This window comes from Procambarus clarkii, chromosome 17, assembly GCF_040958095.1.
Source record: "Procambarus clarkii isolate CNS0578487 chromosome 17, FALCON_Pclarkii_2.0, whole genome shotgun sequence".
Lineage (NCBI taxonomy): Eukaryota > Metazoa > Arthropoda > Malacostraca > Decapoda > Cambaridae > Procambarus > Procambarus clarkii.
The window spans coordinates 42,386,509-42,404,865 of NC_091166.1; the positions used below are offsets into that span (position 1 = coordinate 42,386,509).

General features: G+C 40.9%; 1 protein-coding gene across 2 annotated transcripts in view; it reads left to right on the forward strand.

Moving 5' to 3' along the window:
* The first annotated feature begins 7,106 nt into the window (after positions 1 to 7,106).
* LOC123772421 (zinc finger and BTB domain-containing protein 24) overlaps positions 7,107 to 18,357 on the forward strand; it is a 35,066-nt gene continuing 23,815 nt past the window's right edge. The window contains exons 1-5 of one of the 2 annotated variants that reach the window (XM_045765553.2): positions 7,107 to 7,357; positions 8,406 to 8,534; positions 9,479 to 9,616; positions 12,855 to 13,011; positions 16,722 to 17,035. In XM_045765553.2, the coding sequence (XP_045621509.1) occupies positions 8,454 to 8,534; positions 9,479 to 9,616; positions 12,855 to 13,011; positions 16,722 to 17,035 (690 nt within the window). In that variant the 5' untranslated portion in view covers positions 7,107 to 7,357; positions 8,406 to 8,453. The remainder of the gene's footprint in view (positions 7,358 to 8,405; positions 8,535 to 9,478; positions 9,617 to 12,854; positions 13,012 to 16,721; positions 17,036 to 18,357) is intronic. The other variant, XM_045765554.2, reaches the window with a different exon arrangement.

Here is an 18,357-nt window from a genome sequence, read left to right on the forward strand (position 1 = left end):
TTATTACACTGATAGAATGCCTTCATTCATCTCTCTGACTCACGTGTGTATGGAGCTTTCATCTGTATGAAATGATACACAGCTTTCTTCTGTGTACCATCCGTGTCGCTCGTCTAAAGTCTCCTACGTCTGCACTTATTATTGTCTACTGTGATCACATTTCTTCACTTTATTTCTATTTTCAATCACTGTAAAGAAAGCTTTCTTAGTACTATACAAGTGTGAATGACACGGTGCCTGTCTTGTTTGACCAGCAGCACCATAACACAGTTGCTAGTATGAACTAGTATGATCTCTTAGGTATACCACCACGTCAGACTCCCCTGTGTTAACAAGGGGTTTCCAGTGTCGACACTCTCCCCCTCCCAGGTACACCAAGGTCATCAATAGCCTTTCCTATGCCAGCATCAATACCAACGTTTCCGACCCTGAGTTATTTTCGGGAGTTACGGGCTATTCATGCCCGTGCCACCTAGTGGGTAGCCTAATCTTTGTCAGTCAATCTGGTTTTGGGCGTACGGACCCCTGGACGAGACACCACAAGCCCTTACTGACCAACTAGCAAGAGCACTTTTAGTCCTAAACAGTCCAGGACAAAAGTAAACTTTCAGTGTATATATACAGGGAGACGCGGGGTATACACAGCACTTGGGGGTATACACGAGCCAGCGTTATCGCCAGAAGCATCATTAGTATTCTCTCTCCGTCTTGGCCCCGGGGCAAAAAAGAAATTACGTCATGCCTTCATAGGCACCTTGACAAACAATTCACCTTCCCACAACAACAACAACAATGACACAACAACAAGAACAATGACACAACAACACCAACAAGAACAATGACACAACAACAACAACAACCACAGCCACAAGAACATATGACGTACCGTTGATAACTACTCTGCTGCCGAGATGAGAAATCGTCATTTGTTGGATGAATGAACCAGGCATATGACGCCAGTGTGGCGGTGTTGATTGGTCTGCTGGTGGAGGTGTTGATTGGTCTGCTGGGGGAGGTGTTGATTGGTCTGCTGGTGTTGATTGGTCTGCTGGTGGAGGTGTTGATTGGTCTGCTGGTGGTGTTGATTGGTCTGTTGTGGGAGGTGTTGATTGGTCTGCTGGTGGTGGTGTTGATTGGTCTGCTGGTGGTGTTGATTGGTCTGCTGGTGGTGGTGTTGATTGGTCTGCTGGTGGAGGTCATGACTAGTCTGCTGGTGGAGGTGTTGATTGGTCTGCTGGTGGTGTTGATTGGTCTGCTGGGGAAGGTGTTGATTGGTCTGCTGGTGGAGGTGTTGATTGGTCTGCTGGTGGTGGTGTTGATTGGTCTGCTGGGGGAGGTGTTGATTGGTCTGCTGGGGGAGACATTTACACGCCACAGTTCAGCATTAATATCATCATATTCATCACCGTAACTAGCATCTAATGGCTCAAAATATACTGGCTATAATAAATGTGTATTATAAATCATTATCATAAAATACAGATTAATACACAAGTTCATTTTCAGCTCCATAATTAGTTGAACTTTTAGAATCGTATCAGGACGACAAAATTTGCCTAATTAGTTGATGCATATTTAAACAATCCACTATTTTCAGTTGTAATTTTTGACAAATTTTTGTCCTGGTAATTGGTACTTATTATATATATATAAAACCTTTTTTTCCTCTAGTGAAATTCCATTTGAATGATACTGGATGATGCCGTTTGCTGTTATATAATCTATATAAGAGAGAATGTCTGTGTGTGTACGTTCAGAGGCCAGACGTCTGGAGATTAGTCTAAAATTAATATGCATATATATAGCTTTTTGAAGGAGTTGGGGTCTAAGCTAATCGAAACAACTAGAGACCCTAGAGCTGCCAGTTTTCTTTTTCAGCGCCTTAGTGTGGCAATCCAGAGAGGAAATGCTCACTGCATCCATGGTTCCTGCCCGCCATCTGAGGAGCTGGAAGAGCTGTACAACTTGTGACAAGCAGCCTTGCACCCTGCATGTAATCAATATTGTAACTTTTTTTGTGTAATGACATTTTCAAATAAAGTTAGATAAATATACACACATACCAAAAGAATAGGGGTGGTAGGAGAAGAAAATATCAAAGTGTTCAGTGAGGATCCACAAGGTCTTGTCTGAGTACTCTTTATTTTCTTCTCCGAGGCTATGGGTCCCTACACTTGCACCAGAGGTGGTACCCCTTCTAGGTTAAAAAAAAAAAAAAAAAAAAAAAAATTATATATATATATATATATATATGCGAACAAGCCTGAATGGGGTGTGAGTTTTCATATATATATATATATATATATATATATATATATATATATATATATATATATATATATATATATATATATATATATATATATGGAATTATTTGTCTGTTCGAGGTTAAAGCCCATATTGGGAAAAAGAGACAGAAGAGGAGAGGGGAGAAAGGGAAGAGGACGGAGATGGAGGCAAGGACACGACGTGGGGAGGGAGGGGGGGGGGGGGGGAGTAGGGGGGTGTAATAGGTGTGGGGCGACTCCCGGGCACTGCCGGGTACCTCTCCTAGTCTATACTGAGAGAATGTCACTTGCACATTCTCTCATGTGTATTATACATATATAAAACGCAGAACTGTAATGCCAATCCTGACCTCAAAAGCTTCATTGAAGGTTGTAACAGAACCCATGAGCACCACACCAGAAATAAATACAGTTTTGATATTCCAAGAGTACGACTTAATCAAACTAGAAATGCTCTACAAATCAAGGGACCCAGAATGTGGAATGACCTTCCCAACCATGTTAAAGACTGTACCTCTCTCAACCAGTTTAAGATAAAAACGAAGCACTACCTAATAAATTCCCTGTAACCTACCTTACCCCTCTATTGTCAACCCATGTCTGTTTTTTTAAACAACGCTGTTTGTCGACCTAATTGTATTTGTGCTGCTTTTTCAGCCATGTTCCCCTCTTTTTTATCTCTATTTTTATTTGTTCTCAACACATTTTATTCTTTATACTCAATTAGTATTAAGCTTTAATCATTAATGTTTTTCATGCCCGAAACGTTTTGCGTAATAGTGGCTTTAGGCATTGTATGTCCTAGCCCTATCTATAAATCCATCAATCTTTATAAAATCTCTTGTATGTACCTTACCTAAATAAACATTTATTTATTTATTTATTTATAATGTCTGCCTGTTTGTTTGGCCAAAGCTGGAGACCAGATGCCTTGGGGTAGACTCCCTCAAATGTGCAGGGGGGGGGGGGTTGTGGTCTGTGGAAGGCCTGAGGTAAATGCCTTAAGGAATGTCGGTCTGTAACCCTAACCGAACGTGCTGTTTTCATAAAATTTGAAATGAAATTGTGAAATGAAATCGGGAATATGAGAAACGTAGAGTTTGCCACAAACTCTTAAATGGGTTATTAGACTTTTCAGACCAGTTGGCATGAGGTACCTGGAGCTTTGCAATTACTTTATTCACTCTCGTATTCTTGAAGATATCCTCACAGTGTACCCAAAATTGCCAGTGCAGACTACTAAACATATGGCCCTGTATGACTAACCATCCTGCGAGATGGAGACTTTTATTACCACTGCTACCTTATTCAATCTTGTGTTGATATCCTCAAAATGCATCCGGAGTATGCCAGTGCAGACTGCCTATCACATGTGTGACGATAATCTCCTTCAAGAGATTGAGCCTGCTCTTCCCTCCAAAATTACGTCTTCACAATTATATAAAAAGACTATGGAAGAAATGTCCAACAACGACAACAACACCAGCACCAGCAAGGCTTGCCAGGGTGAGCAGAAACGTATGCAACCAGCCACCTGTTCGAACTCCAACCACCAAACTACCCGTTGATCGCTACGGCTCCGCTGATTGGTCGCCGGTCTGGCTGCACCTGCACTCGCCCCCCAATACTACCTGATGTCTGGGGTCGCCCCAACATCAGTCCTCAGAATGTTCCGTGCTTTCGTAGCCAGCACTCCTCCCAGCTAGACGTTAGCGTGTACTGAGAGAGGTGGTGGCTTTAAGCCAATATTCCAGCACCTCCCACTTACCTTTGTGTTGCACTTCTTGTTATTTTGCCTTAACGTAACTTTTCATTTTGTCATTTAAGTATTCTTATTATTTTGATTCATTGATTTTATTATAAGAATTTGTTTGTGCATTATTTTCATGTTTTGATTTATTTAACGTAATTAAAATTTCATTGTTAAAGTTTACTTGTGTTTTGTGTGTCTTCTCCTTACCTTACCACAGACGAGTTCCAGTTTTTCTATTTTTTTTTATAACTATGTGACGAGGCCATACCCCTAGCCTTAAACAGCCGAACACCAACGCGTTACCGTCACACATGCCTCTGTATGACTAACCATCCTGTGTGATGGGGATTTTTTAGCATTACCTAGTTAGCTTTTTTGACACACTGTACTCCACTTCATATAGTCTAGGGTAGCTGCACTAATGCAGATGTACCTCATGTATTAATAATAATAAAAAAAAAGTTGCTAGAGTTGGAAGATATTACAGTGATGAAGACAAGGTGGATGGATAGATGGATAGATATATGGTTAGATGGATGGATAGATAAATGGATAGACTGATAAATATATGGACGGATAGTTGGATGGATAGATGAACAAATGGATTAAAAGATGGATAGATGGGTGGAGGGGGAATAGATGGAGGGAAAGGGAGAGATTATGAGAGAAGGGGAATGAAGAAGGGGGAAATAGACCTGGATGAAGCTGGATATCCTCTCCTAGTAATCTGTCAATATCTAAAAGAGAGATTGTCATCCTGTCTGTCTAAAGTTGGCGGCCAGATCGTGGGGCCCGGCCCCACCCAATTTTGCAGTGGAGATGGTCTTGGGTCGGGGACGGGCATAAGCTCGCCGGGGTCGCCAGACTTCAAGAAGAAACGCCGTGCCAGGGTCACATTCTGACCCCCGTGGTGAATTTTGGAACTGCCAGCCAAATACACCTAGCTAAATAGTTCGAAAACAAAAATGTCAAAACTAATTTTTGTTCTTACAGTAATACACGATCATTCACTATTCTCGGGAAAATTAACATAAATTTTCTGCTATTCATGCTTTGGATCAAATCTGGATCCCAAGGTATAATTCACAAATCTGACAGAGCAATAGGTAAAATGGAAGCGTAAGTCTGTATATTAAAGACGAACTTGTCTGCACAGAGCTCTTAAACGCTACAAACAAGGTGGTAGAGGTACTTGAAATTAAAGTAGAAAATGTAAGCTTAATTATTATTATAATATATAAAACCCAGATGCAACATTTGAGGAATTCACAGAGCAGATACACACAATAGAGAATAGTTTTGATAACCTTGTAAATCCAGTATCAGACATTATCTTCCTTGGAGACTTCAATCTACCCAGTTTAATATGGAGGGTAGCAAACAGTAACATTATAACAGGAAACTAACGTGGAAATAACCAACCACAGGTCAGAGAACTACTGAAGGGATAATACGGGGCATTACAATTTCAACTACACATACTCAGGCCACAAGCTAATTTAGGATCAATCTAACATCTATATTCGTAATAGGCCCAAAATAATTAACAAACAAGAAGGGTTATTCAATCAATTAAATTTTAACAACAAGACGATTGATTGGGAAAAATAAATATAGAACTTGCAAACATCCAATATCAACCAGCGGGAATTGGGGAACTGGAATTGGGAATTGGGTGATAAAATGGCTGGTAATGGGGAAGAACTCGTTACTTAAGTTAGTACTGGAGGAAATGAAGTAGGAAGAGTTAGGAGTGAGGCACTAATATAGAGATTTAAGACAGCCAATGAATTAGGATCAAGGGAGCAACCACGATATATGTGGTATTCGGTCACGAAGGACAGTTGGAAATGAATGGATGTTTTCCGAATTGGAGTCAATTGCCAACTAGACAAATATTGCAAATCAAATGCAATATCGTTCCTGATAACTTGGACTAATTACTTCGTCTGCACCTGGGACCTATAGAAAGAATGATATAAAAACTTATGATGGGGTCTCGTAGTATAGTTGGCTTCGCTCTCGACTAACAATTGGGGCTCTAGGGTTCAATTCCTGGGCGGGACAGGTATGATTGGGCAGTTTTCTTTCACTTGATGCCTCTATTCACCTATCAATAAATACGTACCCGGGAGTTAGGCATACAGTTGTTCTCAAGAGCCTATGAGAAACTTGAGAACAAAGTTCAGGGGGCCCTGACGGCTAAGCGGATAGCGCTCGGTGTTCGTAGTCCTAAGAGTCCGGATTCGATCCCCGGCGGAAGGCAGAAACAAATGGTCAGAGTTTTTTTTCACCCTGATGCCCTTGTTACCTAGCAGTAAATAGGTACCTGAGAGTAAGACAGGTGCTACGAGCTGCTTCCTGTGTGTGCGTGAAAATTAGGATTAATGATTTGCCAGAAACGCAATGCGTGCTAGTGGCTGTACAAGAATGTAAGAACTCTTTATATATAAATATATAAATATATAAATATATAAATAAAAACATATTATACGCCAAGAACTTCAAGGCAGATTCCAGAGGCAGTCCTAATTATTAACATACGCACACGCGACTATAAAAGTATTAATGTTTCTCTCACCTAAAATCTACGGTAGATTTTCGCATACCGAGTCTAGACCCATATTATCACCTGTCATAAAAATATATAGCCGGTAATATCTCATATTTTCTAAATCTGTCATGAGTGATGCGTGGAGTCAGTCATGTGACGGGTCTTCAGTCTGAGCATCATGACTGTGGGAGTACTTAGAGGAAACAATTATCTATCTACTTGAAACATTTTGCACATAAATATTTTAATATGAATTTTCTACATCAATAAATTTATATACTTAATTAATAAAAAGTAGATCATAGATATTCTCTCAAAAAATCAACTCGTCCGTCAGCTCTAAGTAGAAGATTTCTAACCAATGATCAACATAATTTGATACATATCACACTTATACTTATTTATAGCGCCATAAATAACATATTTTGTTATGGGGTAGTATTGTTAGAGCGCTTAGTGAGCACTTGGACTAATCTTCGGGAGGCGTAATAAAGCAAAACCAAAGCCAATCACCCGAACGCAGTGTCAGCTGTGTTTACATGCTACTTCCGTGCATGTGCTCAATTGGGCTTCACAGAACTTATACCCTCAACTTTCTTTTGATTTATTGGATGGATTGAGCAATTTGATTCAGAACTATACCTTCAGGTGCATATGCGTGCGTGTGTGTTGTTGTGGTGAAGGTTGCTGTAGTTACATAAAGTGAGGGAAGCTGTCGTTGGGCCACTTCGGGACGTGCTGCGTACGGCTGGCGGGTGTGAGGTATTGTGGGCTTGTTTGACTCGGGGGGTCGTTGTTGTTGTTCTTTGAGATTCAGCTACTCGGAACAAAATGATCCAATTAGCACGGGCTATGGTGAGCCCAGAGTGGACTTACCTGGCACAGGAACGGGGCTGTAACCAACTCGGGGGCTTTACTTGGGAACTTTAACGTCTAGCCTTGCGGTCTCTTTAGTTGTTGACAGTTCTCTTATTAATTGTATTACAGTAATTGTTCAAATTGACCATTTCGTTAATTTAACAGCCCAGTTCATTCATCTAACACATCTGTGCTGTATAATCATACACTGTATAGTTATTAATTTCAATGTGATCAAATTAATTCTCGTTATGGATATGCAAGTTATAGTAAAAGATATTTGTTTATAGTTGGTAAAAGCAATAAATAAAAATAACATAATTTAAGAAGGCTTTAATAGTTTTGCCCAAAATAAAATACTGTAGTAACAATTTGTAGAAATAATAAACATGTTTTGCAGTTGAAATTTGCAACTATTTATTTTTATTTTTGACAGATATTGATAACAAATTTAAACTTTAAATTAATAAGTGAATTATTCTAAGTCATATAATAAAAATTTGTTTTTTAAATTTCCATAAAACATAGTAAAGGCCTACTGTTATCAAATCTTTAATAAACATAACATGGGCAAGAGGCATGCTAAACATGAGCCCTCTACTAACTCACTCACTCACTCACTCACTCACTCACTCACTCACTCACTCACTCACACTCACTCACTCACACTCACTCACTCACACTCTCTCACTCACACTCTCTCTCTCTCTCTCTCTCTCTCTCTCTCTCTCTCTCTCTCTCTCTCTCTCTCTCTCTCTCTCTCAAATATATATATATATTTGATATATATATATATATATATATATATATATATATATATATATATATATATATATATATATATATATATATATATGAAGTACAAAGTTGATTATCATAATTATCATTACATAAGTGTTTTCCATCACTAGACATTTCATACGCTGTCCTACTTTAAACATTAATATTTCAGGAGAGATGAAAATTAGGAAGAGAAATTAGTTTCACAAGTGACTTCAGCATGGAAGAGGAGCTCTTAGCTCTTAGGTGGAACAATCACCTCTCGACCTTTGCATCACTGCTCTCAGGTCTTCGCACTGAGGTATGTTTAATATAGAATATGAATTAATATTAAAAGAGTAAAAAACAAAGACATCTTCATATATAAATTGTATTTTATAAGTAACCCAATCAGCACAATTGAAACAAAAGTAACAATTTGGTCCTTCCTGGACCCTTATCAAGTCATAATCAGCCATGTTACTGTCATTTATTCTCTGATGAGTATTTTATAAAGTTCCTCATTTTGTGCAACAGACAGAAAACAATTGGATTCACTAAGCACTTGACAGACCCTTTCACAGGTTACTGCCCCTAAGTTTCCTGAGCTGTTGGTTGTGCAGGGGTCAGTGGGGTTTGAACTGAAGGCTGATCTTTTGAAGACCATTTCCTGAACACAGGCTCGTGCTATCCCACTTAATAGTGTGATTAGTACGATCTATTACTATTAGTACTATTAGTACCATAAGAACTATTAGTACTATTAGTACGATAAAGAAACTTAATATCAATATGGTGTTCACTAATAGTATGATCAAGTCCAATTTAATAAAAAATTCTCCTGATACAGCAGGTTGTGTGTATTTGATTCCCTGCAATGATTGTGATTCTGTGTACGTTGGACAAACAGGAAAGTCCTTACATTTGCGTTTGTCTTAACATGCTTATAGTATTAGAACTCCTGAATATTAGAAGCTGCCAACCTCTCGGTGCTGCCTTAGCCTGACATTGGAATCAACAATCCTTGTATGCTGCTTACAATGTGTACAATTTTGTATAATAACCAGACCATTATAAAATCATTATGTGACGTACATAAACTCATCTTGAATTGCTATTGAATAAGAAATGAATGTGTACTGATGTTTTAATGTTTATTATACTCTTTCTACATTGAATCTATCTTTACTGCCCTGTCAGGTGTAATAGACCTTTATATAGTATTATGAAGTTTATATTTTAACTCCTAAAAAATATTTTTGTCAGGAAACTTATTCTGATGTGACTATTGCCTGTGGAGGAAGCCTGTACCCAGCTCACAAGTTTGTGTTATCAGCATGTAGTGAATATCTCCGGACCATGCTTTGTGCCCACCCAAACAAGCATCCAATCCTCTACCTCAAAGTGAGAATTTTAATGATATGGTTCTAATTAAATTTGCAGTGGTAGGGGATAATAATAATTGTAATAGAATCCATGATTTAAATTAATAAGTAGTATTTTATTGAGCAAAAATTCAAAGTGCCTGAACTTGGGGATAGTATTAAATACTGTAATAGTAAATCCCATGTTTACATATTCGTGGTTACAGTAGCAGGGTTGCAGTCATAGTAACCTGTTTTCTATATCTAATTTAACATAATTATTGTTACATTTCCTGTAGGTTTGGCTGTGTTCTTTACCTGGTAGTGCATAAATTTCAGTGTCTGTGGGATGTGAACTCTACCTCTTTGGGCCCTGCTTTATGACTAATATACAAAAAGGGAGACAGAAGAGAGATATTTAATTACAATGAATCAGTTTTCCAAGGCCCACATCAAACTGATCTCATTAACTTCATTTGCAAGGTTTGCTAACACAAGCTCTGCCTTTAGAATCTGAACAAAGAATCATTCAGAACCTTGTATACCACATTTGTCAGGTCAATTCTGGAATATGCAGTGCCAGCATGGAGTGCTTATCCTATTAAACAATAAGAAACTCGGAAACAACTTAGCCATTGGCATGACTTAGAGGGTAAACATATACTCACATCTAATGCATTGCATTGGGGGTTCAGGACTGGTGGAGCAGGCCTCTTCTCCTTCCCTTCATCAAGATGACTCGAGTGAGTGCATTTGGGCATGGTCAAAACGACCTCGTTTCTTCAATGGATTTCCCAGCTCATTTCCAGTCCCAAAATGGGATTGTGTGGATCTTTGATACATTATAAATCTTTTACGTCTGAACTGGTTGATACATAGCCCCTCCCTTTGGATAACTACATTGTCCCAGGTACAGCTCGTTTTTGAGCCGGGCATATGGATGATTTCCTTGGACCTCAAGGATGCTTATTGGCACTTCCCTATACATCCGGGGTTCAGGGAATGGTTAGGTTTCATTGTGGGGCGATAAGCTGCCCTTTCGGGCTCTCCCATTCGGGCTGAATCTGGCACTTCACATTTTCACCTTCAAGTGAAAGGTAGGGCAAGACACCTTCGGGTTTTGCCCTACCTCAGTGACTAGCTGGTTTGAGCTCCCAGCTGGTCTGCTTGTCTGCTAGCCAATCTGGTTCTTTCTCAGTTTGTCAGGTTTGGGTTCTTGGTGAACTGGTGGAAGTCCCAGTTGGTTCCGCTTCAGGTTCAGACCTGGTTGAACCTGACTTGGGATTCTCGGTTGGAACCTGAATCTGACTGCAGTCCTGCCTTGCTGTTGGTGTTGAGGGGGACCCGAATGACACGGCGGCTCGATCAACTGTGCGGGAGCCTGAGCTTTGCCCTTTTGGTATATCCATTGGGCAGGGTTTGGCGTCTAAGGCTGTTCTGGTACCGTCAGGGCAGCCCCTTTCACTACTCTTGCAATCTCTGGGTGCATCCTCTGAAGTTCCTGTGCTGGTTGCTGTGTTGGCAGTTTCCTCTTCGTGTTTTTTGGGGGTTGGGTGCCATGGTACCTTTCCCCTCTCTCACTCGACGTCTTCATGCCTTTGCTGTCAGTTGGGGTTTTATGACCAGTGATCACCAGTCTGGCCAAGGTCATTGGCGCCCTTTCCTTTGTCGAGGTCTCGCTGGCATCTGCCTCTTTATGAGGTGCCATTTCCCGACTGCGAGGCCCTCTTGATAGATGCCTCTTGGCTGGACTGGACAAGGTGGGGTGCATATACATGTTTTTCCTGGTCTGGCTGTTGCTCAGAGTGCTGGTGGGGCTAGAATCTTACAGAGGAAGAGTGATGCTTCTGGCTACTTGGTGGCCGGCCCAGCCTTGGCTTCGGGTGCTACATGCTCGGTATCTAAACCTGGGCATCTTTCCACAGCTCCATTTGTAACAGAAGGTCAGGGGAGTGACATACCTCATTGGTTTGACCTTCTCTTCCGCTTTTTGCATCTGGAATATTTTATGTGAATTTATCAGTATTTGTATTGTGATCAGGTGACTAGATTGATGGTGTCCCATTTGCAGTGTTCTCAGTGACAGTACGAGGTTTGTTGGCAGTCTTTTTCGACATTTTTATTCTTTTCGTTGTTGTCTTTCTATTTTCAACAGGAATGTGTTTGTCCTTTCTTGGCTCTCCCTTGATTGGCATCTTATGCTAAATACTATCGCTTCTTAGGATGCAGTGCTGGCAGAGCCGCTTCTGCTTGCATTCAGGCTCGATATTTCTTCGACCCCATTTTGCAAACATTCTCGTACTTTGTTTTACCTCCAGCCAGCTCATGTGCCATCTGAGCCTGCCTGGTCCTTGGACTGGGTACTTTCTTTTCTCTCTTCTGCTCATTTTATGGGGCCCCCTTTAGTCTGGGATTATTTTTGGAAAGCATTGTTTTTGCATTCCTTGATCTCTGGTGGTTGGGTGGGTGTGCTTCTTGCTCTTTTTCGGTGCTGGGGGTTTTGTTCTTTTGGTCCTGGTAATCATGTTGTTCGGTTGCAGCCAGGCCCTTTCTTTTCCAGCGAAGAATGAGTCGACAAACTTCTGGAGGGGGTCCTTTAGTTGTGGATGCTTGGTTGGTTCGGCCGGGTGTGCATCGTTCACTTTGTCTGGTGGCGGCTTTACGCCACTTTGATGTACTTGTTGTGGGTTGATAGTTTCCATGGTTCCCCTGTTCCAGGGCTCGTATTTTTCAGGTTGTCTGCAATGTCATTAAAGCTAGTCAGCCTGCAGTCTACCCTCGTGCGCATGATGTCCAGAAGTACGCCGCTCTGACGGCTGTGTTGTTATGGTCATACAATTGTGACTAATGCTGCTAAAAGGTTAACAAAGTGTGGGCTCCATTCAGGGTCATGAGAAAATCAGTTGGAGACATGAGGAGGGTTCCAACCTGCACACTTGGTACTCTCATTAATACATCATGTTAATGTGATTTCATTGTGCATTTTGGGTCATGTGTATCATGATAAAGGTATCTTTTCTATATAATGTTTCTAAGAGCTTAAATTGTTTTATTATTTTTGAGTTTGCATTAAGGAGGTGATTAGCATTTTTTGCATATGGAAGTACAATCTGTGTTTGCAAATTGGTTGTAAGGCCACTAACCTAAGTGAAACACTTAGCAAGTAGCTTGTAGAAAGTAACAATCATTGAGGCTTTGGTGATAGTTTAAAATGATACCTGCCTTACGCTATATACCAAATACAGTATATATATCTGATTATAATTATATTCATGCAGGATGTACCAAAGGAGGATTTGGAAGGCATCTTAGACTACATGTATGCAGGAACAGTGAGAGTAGCACACTCGGGTCTAGCTTCCCTTTTGCGTACAGCAGAAGGACTTCAAGTTAAAGGATTAATTCTCTCGGATTCATTTAGGGTACATGCTAACAGTAAGTAATCTGAAAGTAACCTGAAATTTCTGTCACATTAGTAAATCACTAAGGATTGCACTAAGTAGTAGATAGTTGCAGATAGATTATGCAGCCTTTATTTGGGTCTGGTATGATCATCTGTTATTTGCTGGCTTCACAGCAGTTATTTACTCTCATCATTGATATTGCAGACCCAGCAGTTTCTGATAAGTAAACCTTAGACATGGCAAGGAGCAGTAAAATTTTCTCTTAATTATTATTATTATTATTATCACTGGAAACCTTCTCTAAATGGAATGATTTGGTTCGGATCCCTTCTATGGTATCCAATCTGAATTTTCTTGAGGGAGACCCTTGTGGCTCCCTGAAGCCATCTCGCCGAGATGGTTCCCAACTACTAGCCCATGTTAATCGTGAAGTTTTGTTTGGTCTGCCAGGTACCAGAACCAGAACCTGGCCTCCCTCACAAAGATGCAAAGAGCAGGTGACATTCCACCAACCCACTGAGAACCCATCCAGAAAATTGGCGAACTAATACTGACCACTGCTAGATTCCAAGAGACCAAAGCTTCAAAACTGCCAAATGAACTCTTACGACAATGTAAACAAATAATCAACTCTCTCATAACAAGTACAAACTCATTAGCATTATCCCCTGCCAGTTGGTGGATGGAGATGGTGGAGCTCCTGGTCCCCTACCTCCTTCCACAACATTTCTGTTATTGATGCAGGCATGTGTGAATGAATGCTGTAGGACTTCCAAGTTGTCTCTTGGCTGTGCAGGGCTCACTTCTAAGTGAAGTGCTGGGAATCCTTTGATTTTGTCCTGCGGGGGCCATTTGCTTGGTATTTTACTTGATTTTTAGCTCTTCTTACAAGTGTGTTTCTGTTTGACTTTGTGTTGTGTGGGGGCTCATAGTGTATTTGGAGATGCATGCTCAAGGTTATCTTCCCTGAGTGCTTCCTAGTGCTGCCCTTGCACTGAAAGTTCTCTTTGGTGTGTTCAGGAGCTCACTCTTAAAGGCTGGACCACTATGGTGGGGCACCTCCCTTTGGGTATATGAGGGCTCTGTCTATGCTTCAGGTCAGGAGCGAGTACTTTGGCTGGTTGGGGCACACTGATGGCTCACGCACTTGTTCACATACCACACCGAGGTCTACCCATGCATCCGCATTGACTGTGTTGGCTTACTTATAATATCCAGCGAGTATCCCTGTAACTGAGTGTCCTGCTTGGCTTGTCCTTTGGGCCCCTGGGATTCTTCCCTAGGTTTCAATGTAGATATTCCCTCTGTACCTGCTCTTGCCTTATGCATGCTCATTGCCCATGCCACAGGGAGACAATTATTCTTTCTGTTTCCTCCATTCTGCCTGTTGGGTTGGTGACACCTTCGACTCCGAGTCTTGTGGGGTTTGCTCTTGCTATGTGGTTCTTCTCTTTTAACTCTCCTGATGTTGTTCAAGCATATCAGTCAGCTTCTGCCATCTTGTTTTAGGGACTTGGATTTGTAGGTGTTGGTGAATTCCAACTTTGCTTCATCCACACCACCTTTTTCTTCCCATTTGATTGTGGTAACCCCGGGTTTTGTTCTCCCCCTCTCCCCCCCCCCCCTCTGTCTCCAAAATGTCAGAGGGTTATGGAGTCAGGGCTGGGTTTAGCTTGGGCTGTTGCCTGACCACCTCTGGGGGTGGCTCCTTCCACTTCGGGGCACAGAGGTAGTTGAGCTGCTTAGTCCCACCAAGGTTTTGGGGTTTTTCTTCCTTCTATATGACCCCTTCCTCAGAAGCGTCTCCTTTGGATTCCATTTTTCCCAGGCAATGGGCATGAACTCTTGCTCTGCCCCAGAGCTTTTGTGTTTGGTTTTCGTGGTTTGGGAGAATCGGAGAGGGAGGCCTTAAGTTCCTTTGAATCCCAATTGGACCTTTGTCCGTTCTAATGAGGGCATTTTCATATACTTTATGTATATGATATATTTATGGATATATATCATATATAAATATGAAATTGCCTTGTGGATATATTTATGGATATAATATATGGATTGCCTTGTGGATATAATATATGGATATATTTCATATATCCATTCTGTCTTCTGCGGTCTTCAAAGCATCCAGCCCTTTGGGGCTGGATGCTGTGGGTAGCTCATCTGCTGGAATTTCTGAGTTCAGTTCTCTGTGCTGTTCATGTTAGTGAGTGTTCACTAATTTCGTGACAGTCTGTCTAATTTCCCTCCCATCTCCACGGTGTGGGACATCGAAGCTGCTAACTTCTGTGGCACTGTGAGATGTTGAGGTGCGGTGACATGGATCTCTCTGCATTGGCTTGGAATCGGCACCTTCCTCTCTATTCGGCTGGACTGATTGCAGTTGGGCCTTCTGTAATTCTTTCCTCTGGTCCAGCTGCTGCTCCAGGTCTTGGCAAGGTTGGAGTCCACCAAGGGGAAGACAGTCCTTCTGGTTTCTTGGTGATCAGCTCAGCCTTGGTTTCAGCTACTGCTTGCTCAGTGTCCGACCCCAGACTTCAGTCTGGATTCAGTGTCTGAATTCAGACTTTACAAGGTTGGAGGGACCTGGAGCTCCATAATGGGTGTGTAAAGCTGGAGGGACCTAGAGCTCCATAACTGGTGTACAAGACTGGAGGGACCTGGATCTCCATTCTCCCCTTCCCAGATGGTAGAGGGGGTGGAGGTAGTTATGAGCTCTCACTTGTTTCAAGATATTTGATCATTTGTTTATATTGTTGAGGGAGTTAGTTTGGTGGTTTTGAGCTTCAGTCTATTTGAATCGAGCAGTAGTCAGTATTGATTCGCTGACTTTCTGGATGCTTTCCCAGTGGGGTGGGAGAGTGTCACCTGATCTCTGTACCTCTGTGAGGGAGGCCAAGTTCTGGTTTTGGTTCCTGGTAAACCAAACAGAATGCCATGGCTGATGTGACCTACTAGTTGGGAGTTATCTCAGTGAGATAACTCCCTCAGTTATCTCAGCTTCTGGGAGCCAACGGGTCTCATCCAGAAAGTGGCATTTTATTACCTTCAACAGTTTTTTATATGCTCTGGCTGTGCTAACTATGTTTTTAATAGTGCAAATTATAGATCATGCATTTACTCTCATTTTAATATGAAAAATCACTTGGAAAAGTAACTTTATAATATAAATAAAAGCAAAGTTCAAGTACAAATTAAGTTTGAGATAGATTACATCTCATATGCATGGAGTAGTTTAGACTAGGAATACCTTCTTCTGTTGCATGTTCCTCATGGGGGATTACAAGTGACTATTCACTGGAGATACATCCAACTGTCATAATTATTACCTAAGAATAAGAACCCCCAGAACCCACTCCAGGTATATTCCAGAGGGGTTCACAAACACTGATTTTTTTTTTTACCATTACATTGTCACTAATATTTACATCTCAAACTGTGTTGTATGTATACTAAGTCCTTCCATGTTTTCTTTTCCTTATTCTGCATGAAGGACATGTTCATGTTTATCTGATCATAATGCTTTAATATATTACAAGTAGTTACCATTGGATATCTTTTGATTTCTTCTACAACCTCTTGAATCAATCTGATGTTTTTCTAAATTTGTCTCGGGAATTAAATAACAATTTGCATTGATCTCCAATTTTTCTATGGCCATCTTTGTTATACTGTAATAAATATTCAGATACATGTATTATTATGATCATTTGTGTAGATTCATACAATTAATGTACTTTTCAGAAATCTTGCAATCTAGTACAAAGAGGAAACTTCAGGAAGATGATAACAGAAATCTTTATAGCAATATTTCTCGCAAGCACCCTAGAAGAGTCACGCATAGAACATCCTCAGCCACTGCACTCAATCCCCCTCCTTCCTCATCTGCAACATCTCTATCATCATCAGAACCACCCCAACTGATAAGACCATCTGTAAGACTGCCTTTAAGAGAAGGTCTTGGCTTATGGGATAAAAGCAGTCAGGAATCTGAAGCTGGTGATAGTAGAAGTATACCTGATTCTACTAACTGCTCTGAAAATGATTCACAGAATGAAGTATGATTTTTTTTTATTTATTTATCCAGGTTCATCCACCTCATGTAGATATTTTGTGGAATGCCTTGAATCCATTTCCATCCTTTGTCTGTGCCTTTTTTTAGTTTTCCATTTATACAATGTGTTTGATTTTTAAATATATTTTGAATGCTGTGATTTAGGATTTTTTTCTTGAATAGGTAGCCAACAACAATAAGCCAAAAGTAATTATGATCGAGTTTGGCCAACAACACCAAGAGGGGGGACAAAGGGAACCAGGCCTCATTGCCCACTGTTAGTGCCATTAACTGCACTGCATCCCTACCAGAGAACAGGAAGGCTGGCTGAGGAGCTCCACCCAGGAGCAGCATCCCAACCCATCCAGTGCTATTGCCAGAAGTCGTGAGCCCTAGCTCAGCCTAAGAAGGAAAAGGTAGTAAACCCCATGTAGGTTTGGAAAGAAACTGATTACTCTACCCAATGCTCTGACCTATCAGCAATGACCTCCTGGAAGGGAGATAGCAAGCCCTTGATCTTGAGTGAAACAGATATAGACACTTGCATGCCAACAGATTAAACCATTTTGATGCTACAGTCAAGAGTTGGAAGTTGGTAAGCCAGATGAAGCACAGCTTCTGCTGATGAAGTCATGGTGTCTGATGAACAGCAGTAAGCAACTTCTTTCCAGTCTTGAGGGTCAGACTCACAAGTCAACTGAACTATAAACTTCAGATCTTCATCGAAGAAGAGGAGAAATTCTTTAGACCTCATACCAGCTGAGAACTGAGAATGTCAGCACTGATATTTCAGTGTGTAAGAATGCATTTAAAAGGTGGCTTCATAAGCAGCTCAACAAGATAATAGATTGAACAGGACCACTCTAAAGGCCTGACAAAAGGACACACTGGAGGTCGCAGAGATGGCTATCAGTATATCTCATTATAGCTTAGATTAGGTTTTTATGTGCAGAAGAATGTCTCTTATATCAGTCACTAAAGAGTTGGATCGAGAATTATTCTCTTGTGTTTGTTCCTTCATGTATGGACTAATGGGGTCTTTAAGAAAAAACCCAGCCTCAATGGAGAAAACTCGATCAATCTGAGCCAAACTGGAAGTACTAAAGTCTGAGGGGAATGAGATTTGTCTTAGGAAGTGTTTGAGGGACCATCACTTCAATCCCTGGAATCTTTTAACTTGATGCACCTACTTATTTTATAAATTGTAGAGTGGTTGCTTTTAGCCGAGAGTTAAAGAGTGTTTAATAAATTTTTGCTGGTATCCAGCATGTGTTAGAATTTCTAGTACTGTACTGTACTGTAATAAGTAGGTGATGATGAAGTGGC